Source organism: Mus pahari, chromosome 7, assembly GCF_900095145.1.
Source record: "Mus pahari chromosome 7, PAHARI_EIJ_v1.1, whole genome shotgun sequence".
Classification (NCBI taxonomy): Eukaryota; Metazoa; Chordata; class Mammalia; order Rodentia; family Muridae; genus Mus; species Mus pahari.
In genome coordinates, this window is record NC_034596.1 from 27295849 (window position 1) to 27303495 (window position 7647).

The 7647-nt window shown below is 45.8% G+C and overlaps 1 protein-coding gene across 1 annotated transcript in view; it reads left to right on the top strand.

Moving 5' to 3' along the window:
• The window catches only part of Adi1 (acireductone dioxygenase 1), a 7593-nt gene extending 5372 nt beyond the window's left edge, over positions 1-2221 (top strand). The window contains exon 4 of the mRNA XM_021202325.2: positions 1383-2221. Within this exon, the coding sequence (XP_021057984.1) occupies positions 1383-1502 (120 nt within the window). The 3' untranslated portion in view covers positions 1503-2221. The remainder of the gene's footprint in view (positions 1-1382) is intronic.
• The last annotated feature ends 5426 nt before the right edge of the window (positions 2222-7647 follow it).

The following is a 7647-nucleotide window of genomic DNA, read 5'->3' on the forward strand; positions in this document are numbered from 1 at the left end:
TCGGGTGCTCTTACCCACTGAGCCATCTCACCAGCCCCAAAAAAATTTTTTTTTTAATTTTTAAATTATATATCTCTCCATTGGAGTATGTACATATGAATGCAATTCCCACATAATCCTGTAGAGGCTCTTCGGGAACTGGAGTTGTGATTGTGGGCCACCTGACATGGGTGCTGGGACTGAACTTGGGGCCACTCCAAGAACATATACACTCTTAACCTCTGAGCCATTTCTCTAGCCTTCCAGGTGAATAGTAGATAAAATGCACATGGCTTAAAATTCAGATTTAGGAAGCCAGGTCTGGTGGCACGTGCCTGTTATTTCAGCATTTGGGAGGTTTGGGTGGGAGGGTAGGGACTCCAAGGTCACCCGCAGCTGTATCTCAAGTTTCAAGAATAGGCTGGCTAGATGAACCCCTGTATCAGAAAACAAAAACAAAAACAAACCAAAAAAACAAACAAAAACCCCAAATAAATAAATAAATAAATATAGTTAAAGATGATGAGATGGGTATAGGTGCTTGTCAATAGTGAGTGTCCTCTTTGTTCCTCGCAGCCCCAGTTTTCTCCTTGATGGGCGCCAGTGTCTACATTTTAATAGTTCCTTTAGAGCAGTCGTTCTCAACCTTCCCAATGCTGGGCAGTTCCTTATGCTGTAGAACCATAAAATTAATATTTTGCTACTTCATGACTGTAATTTTGCTACTGTTATGAATTGTGATGCAATTTTCCTACATGCAAGATATTTGATATGTGACCCCCTAAAGGGGTTGTGACCCACAGGTTGAGAGCCATTGCTTTGGAGGGTGTTTATATATTCAAGGGTCACAACTCTTTCCTCCTTTTACCCAGGAGGCAGCAGGCTCTTTGTGTTCCTTTTGGTGTGCTTGGTGGGGCATAAAGAGCCCTTCTGCTTGTTTACAGCTGCATTGTCAGCCATGCCTGATCCTGATTTATTTAACTGATTTACACACTGTGTGGGGAATCCCTGGTGATAAGCTTATTTCCACTCTGCTCATGGCTGTCAGTAGTTCTGTAAGGAACACACACATTTGTCATTTTTACCTGGGTATGTTTGTTTGTAGGATGAAGGTAAGGGCTTCATGGAGACTGCATTTCCTGTTTAGACAAGTGCTGACAAGTTATTTTCTTACCAACCAGCATTAGGGCCTGGAGCTGGTCTCTAGGGGCACTGTAGGAGGGTGGGTGGAGTCCAGACTCCAGCGTGGACCCTAAGCAGGAGCTGCAGATGCTTATGCTGCCCAGCAGTGGTCACTCACACTGAGGCCGGACAGAGCTTAGCCCTAAGTAGGTGAGATAGCTGCGCGGGTTCTCATATAGATGAGTGGAAGTGTTCAATGAGATGTGGGGCTTGTTTTCTAGAATTACGTGAAGGCCATGCGGCTGTTTGTTGGAGAACCTGTGTGGACACCATACAACCGGCCAGCTGACCATTTTGATGCCCGGGTACAGTACGTGAGGTTTTTGGAAGGAACAGCCTAGCAGTGCTCCTCAAAGAGAAAACTGCACTGTGTGAATCTACTGCTGTGGTAACCGAGTAGAAAGTGGCTCACTTCTCTGCTTTTCTACATGGACTTGAGGCTAGACTAGCTCTCTTTGCTAAGATTGTGAGATCAGTGTCTTTTAATGAAAGCATCTCTAAAAGTGATATTTACATGGAAGCCACAAAAATGTGAACAAGTGACCTTAATTTTCCCTAACTGTCAAGACTTAGAGGTATAGGAGCCTGGATTGGTATGTGCATTCATGCATGGCCAATCTTCATCTCCCAGAAGGTCCTTCTATAGGTGTCTGTAGGGGGTATGAAGCTATGCCTCCTGGAAGAGGGCAGTTTTACCCAGCACAACTAACCAGATGATGTTTTTTTACCCTTGCTGATTGTTGAGTGGGGAAGTTGTTCTTCTTTCTTAAAACTAAGTTACCTTAATTGTATGCTCACAGCTAAGCTGTATGTACATTCATGTGTACCTACAGGATTTTACTTGTTCATTAAAGCCTCCCATTTAGATTCCTTATGTGATTTTATATGTACATGGTTAATTTTTACATCAGGGTAGATATTATCAGTGTGGTTTTGGGTCCTTTTACAATATGATTTTTCTACTCCAGCACCTTGGGTTACATAGTGTAGATGTAGAAATCTAACCTAGCAAATTCAAGGCCTTGGGCATGAGCCCTTATACCACAAATAAAGAACAATAGTCCTGAAATATGTCTGTGTGTAGTATGTTATAGTTACAGAAAACCCCAATAATCTGTGCTGTAGAAGACAGCTGTAGGCATTCTCTGAGTGGCCACTCTCAATGTGAATTACCTTGATCTCCGTGATGGTTTAGGGACTTGCTTCCCCTACACAGGAGGGGAAGCTTGACCCATGGGGAGGTGACTGAAGTTGCCTCAGTTGAACTCAAATGTGTACAGGCAGCACATCCTGAGTCTCTCCCTCTAGAATTACTGTCAGTAAGGACCAGTCTGCTAGCTTTTGTCAACCTAGTATTTATGGTTGATTGTTTTTTAAGACTTTCTTACTCTCTAGCAGTGGCTGGCCTGGAACTTGATATGTAGATCAGGCTGGTATTGAACTCAGATATTCCCCTGCCTCTGCTTCCTGAGTGTACACCAGGCTGGCCTTGAACTAAGAGATCCTTCTGCTTCTTCTCCTGAGGGCTGAGATTAAAGGTATGTGACACTATGCCTGGGTTTAATTTTTTTAAAAAAGTTCATTTTGTGTTTGGGTGCTTTGCCTGCATGTACGTATGTGCACTATGTGTTTGTGTGCCCACCAGAAGTCAGAAGAGGGTGTCAGATACCCTGGGACTCGAATTATGTTACAGATGATTGTCAGCTGTCATATGGAAGTTGGGATTTGAACTTACACTGAGGTCAGACAGAGCCAAGCCCTTCAGTGTCCTCTGCAAGAGCAGCAAGAGCCGTCTCTCCAGCCACAGTTTATTGTTTGTGGTAGGGTCTCTTGTACCTCAGGTTGGTCTCAGAATCATCATTAAATTGAGGATGACTTTGAGAAGGTAGGATGGTCTTCGAGTCCTAGTCTTTATTGTCCATCCTGAGTGCTGGTATTGCAGGTATCAGCCACTATACATGGTTTATACAGTGTTGGGGATGGAACCCAGTCCAGGGCAAGCACTGCACCAACCGAGCTTCAGCCCTAGCCCCTGTTCCAGTTTTCTATTCCCAGGCAGGCTGGCCTTGGCCTCCTCCTGCCCTTGCCTCCTGAGTTGTGATTACAGATGTTTACCACCACTTGCTTTGTTTTTATTTTTTGTGGCTCCTGTTCTAATTGTCCACTGTGAATGGCCTTGTTCCCGTTGAAGACTGAATATGCCGTCCAGCATGTTCTACATGCTGACAGGTCTTGGGTGTGAGCCATAACCTCACAGATTGAGGGAAGATCAAGGAAGGTGTCTTAGGGTTTCCATTGCTATGAAGAGACACCATGACCAAGACAAGTCTTAGACAATATCTAATTGGGGCTGACTTACAGTTTCAGAGGTTCAGTTCATTGTCATCATGGTGAGAAGCATGGCAGCATCCAGGCAGATATGGGGCTAGAGGAGGCAAAGTTCTACATCTTGATCCAAAGGCAGCTAAGAGCAGTCTGTTCTTCCACATTGGACGGAGCGTGAGCATAAGACACTGAAGCTTACCCCCCTATAGTGACATACTTCCTCTAACAAGACCACACCTCCCTAATAGTGTCAGTGTCATTCCCTGTGGGCCAAGCAAACACATGAGTCTATGGGGGCCAAACCTATTCAAACTACCATTGAAGGTAACAGAACTCTGTTACATTCATGTGTACCTACAGTATTTTACTTGGTTCATTAAGATTGTGAGATCAGTGTATTCTCCCAGAATATTCATGCTTTTTGTTTTTCTGCGACTCTGTGTGTGTGTGTGTGTGTGTGTGTGTGTGTGTGTGTGTGTGTCCCATGGTACACAAGTGGAAAGCAGAGGACAACTTGAGGGAGTTGATTTCTGCTTACCATGAGTCTGAGTGATTGACATTAGGTCATTAGGTTTGATGGGAGGCTCTGTTATTTTTTTGCTGTTGGGTCTCAATACATAGCTCTGGCTGGCCTAGAGTGTAGGCCAGGCTAGCCTCAAATGCAAGGATCTACTGCCTCTGCCTTCTGAATATGAGGAGGCAAGAGCCTCCACACTGGACTCTAGAGTAAGTTTTTAAAGGTAAGTCTGGGAGTCCTGGGCTTGTGTGATTTCTCTGCCTTTTGTCTCTTGAATAGCTGGAATGCAGGCAGACTACCACTCTGGCTCTGGGATAGTCAACAAGGCAGTTGGGTAGGTCATCAGAACCAACGAGGGTGTGTAGGCTTGGGAGCATGAAGTCTTATAATTGCATCTTTAAATCCCACTTCTGATTAAATGGCCTCTGGTCCAATTTGTACAGACTACATCCAAGTCTGGACGAAGAAAGCCATTTCTAATGGTGGGTGTGTGTTCCCAAATTATACAGTGAGGCTCACAGCTTCAGACACATGCTTTTCTCTTGCTCTCTTGGGTTTGGTGCTGGGGTAGAACCCATTAGGCTCCTTATTTCCTTAATATAGCTTTGGCATCTGAAGTGGAGCCTTTTGCTTATGATGGGCTGGAGGGGCCGCAAAGATCCAAGACTCTCTGAGGTGTCCTGGGGCCTCCAGTGGGTTGGTGCTGGGCTGATCACACAACGGGATAAAAGCATAAGTCTCCCATGGTGGACATGGAAAGCAGGAGGGTTTCATGACAGGAATTTTCCTTAATTTGCCACTGTGAGGATTTTGAGCATTTTCCAGTGGTACAATTGTGAGGAGATAGGTGAAGAGTGTTGGGGGGGGGGCACAGGAGTAGGTGGGCATATAAAGGGGTAGGCGGGTGGGTGGAGGTGGGAGTGGCTGGATGGTGGTGGGTGGATAGACGGATATACTGGATTGATGAGTGGGAGGGTAGGAAGATGGGTTATATTGATGAGTGGGTGGGTGGATGGAGTGGGTGAATAGGAAGATGGGTGAGTTGATGAGTGGGCGGGTGGAGGGTGATGAATATGATTCTTGTTCAGACGTGTGAGCTGAGACAATCATTTTTCTGAAAACTGTTTCCCTTTGGAAAGTACACTATATAAAAGTTTTCAAAAACCTCAAATAATTGTATGGCTTATACAATACACACACCCCAGCATCCTGAAGATGGTTGTACGGTACTGATCTAATCCTGATGCTTTTGGCTCTGGTTGCTCAGGAGCCTTTGAGGTCTTTCAGTGAGGTGCAGGATTGGGTATTTGTTTTAGAATGTAGCTCCCTAAACTCCCCAAGCAACAAGAAATAAAACAGTAATGCTATGGGTTTTGCTTAGGTCTCTTCCCTCTGAGTAGAGCCTGAGCTTTTGGTATCTCAGCTAATCGTTCTTTTTGAGGTCGGTTTCCCATTCTATCTGTAGTTTGAAGGTGCTGTGGGTGGGTGGTGTGACACTGTGGCCTTGCTACTTTGATGGAAAACAGAGTGTGAGCTGGAGGATCTTGAGCATTGACACATGGATGACACTGGATGCCCTGAAACCTTTATGGGTCAGTGTAGTCACTGGTAGTCTGCACAGCTGTCCAGTAGAGGTCTAGGTCTGTGCCATCCCTGAAGGGAAACCCATCTGTAGGTATCCAGCTTACCTGTAGCAGTACAGCCCTGTCGTAGGTCACAGCCAATAAATCCAGCTCTTCCCATCAGCCATTATTAAGTCTGGGATATGCTATATGCCAAGAGTCTCATGTATGGAAGATTTGGTCCCTAGTTAGTTGTATTGCTGAGTGATTTAATCACATGGGCTCTAGCTACACTAGGGAATTAATAATCATTGATAATTTCCAGCACAGAGACTGAACCCATAGCCTTGAACATGCTAGAAATGTAGCCTGCCTCTGAGCTATATTCCCAACTTACTGCTGTCCCTTGTCATTATGCTTCAATGGGTTAAATGTGCTTGTCTGTGTCAGCTGTTAGAGAAAGCTCTCCTGACCAAAGTCCACACACCTTTCTGGCAGACAGATCGATGCAATCAGCGATTGGCCTTGCCGTCTATACATCTTTCAGCCTGGCCAGTCGTTCATTAATCCTGATGGCTCTCCGGCGCTGTGGCATAATTGATTATTGCTTCTCCAGGAGAACAAAGGAGTCTTATCATCCAAGAGCACAGGGATGCCAGCAGGGCCAGGGACAGAGAGGCTTTCAGAGGCTTGTCTTCCAGCCCATCCCTCCTCCCCCAGAACAGGACTTTGGACCACACAGGGACATCATTTAGGACAGTGATACTAGTGGCTGTGTTGGCTTCTCCACTCCGTGCTTACTGTGAACTTGCTGAGGAGAGGTGTTGCAGATTCATTCCTGCCTGAGATGGACACTCACGAGTTTCCAGGGCTGTGAATGGTAAGATCCTCGAAGCCAGATTCCACATAGGAACAAAGATGGGCAATAGGACAAAATTTTAGGGAGAGCAGAGGCAGGAACAATAATGAGTAGGTGCAGCCGGTTCTCAGTGGATTATGTGCTGACACACCAGAAGTGAGGCAGCTCCTCTGCAGAGTCAGGGTGTCTTGGGTTGTCAAAAGAAACACTATAGACTGGGAGACTCGTGTGAGACTGGAGGCTGGGTATCTTGAGCTTGAGATCAACATTTCCAGGACTGGCAAGATGGCTCAGCTGATAAGAGCACTGACTGCTCTTCCGAAGGTCCTGAGTTTAAATCCCAGCAACCACATGGTGGCTCACAACCACCCGTGATGAGATCTGGCGCCCTTTTCTGGTGTGTCTGAAGACAGCTACAGTGTACTTATGTATAATAATAGATACATTTTTTTTTTTAAGAGATTAACATTTCCATCACAGGGTTGGACCCCCTGGGGTCACCTTACTACTGTGTCCTCCAGTGTATGTCAGTGTTTCAGTCTTATACAGGGTCTTACTTAATTCTAATTAGCTTTGCCCCATCTCCAAATCCAGTCACCCTGAGCAACAAGAACTATAGTTGTATGCATATTATAGATATTTAGTTCTAACAATGGAAAGCCTGGCAGCAGACCAAGGCCCTGCCGGAAGGCCAGGGCTGATGGCCCATGTGGCTGGGACAGTAGGGAGGGAATAGGTCTTGGTGGAAGCAGACTGTGCAGGCTTCACAGCTTGCTCTGCAGTAGAGGCTTGTCTCTCCCCTCAAGGTAGAACCTGGGGAGCTCAGGGAGAGAGAAGGCATGGTCTGACAAAGCCCTGGGTGGGGACAGGACCAGTTAAGAAGTGGTCCACGGAGTGTGGTGGCACATGCCTTTAATCCCAGTACTCGGGAGGCAAAGGCAGGTAGATTTCTTTTCTTTTTTTTTTTAGATTTATTTATTATATGTAAGTACACTGTAGCTGTCTTCAGACACTCCAGAATAGGGCATCAGATCTCGTTACGGATGGTTATGAGCCACCATGTGGTTGCTGGGATTTGAACTCTGGACCTTTGGAAGAGCAGTTGGGTGCTCTTACCCACTGAGCCATCTCACCAGCCCTATAATGATCTTTAAAAGTAAGATAAAATAGATAAGCATGGACCCTGGAGAGCTGACCCAGCACTCGAATACTGTCTGCGGCTG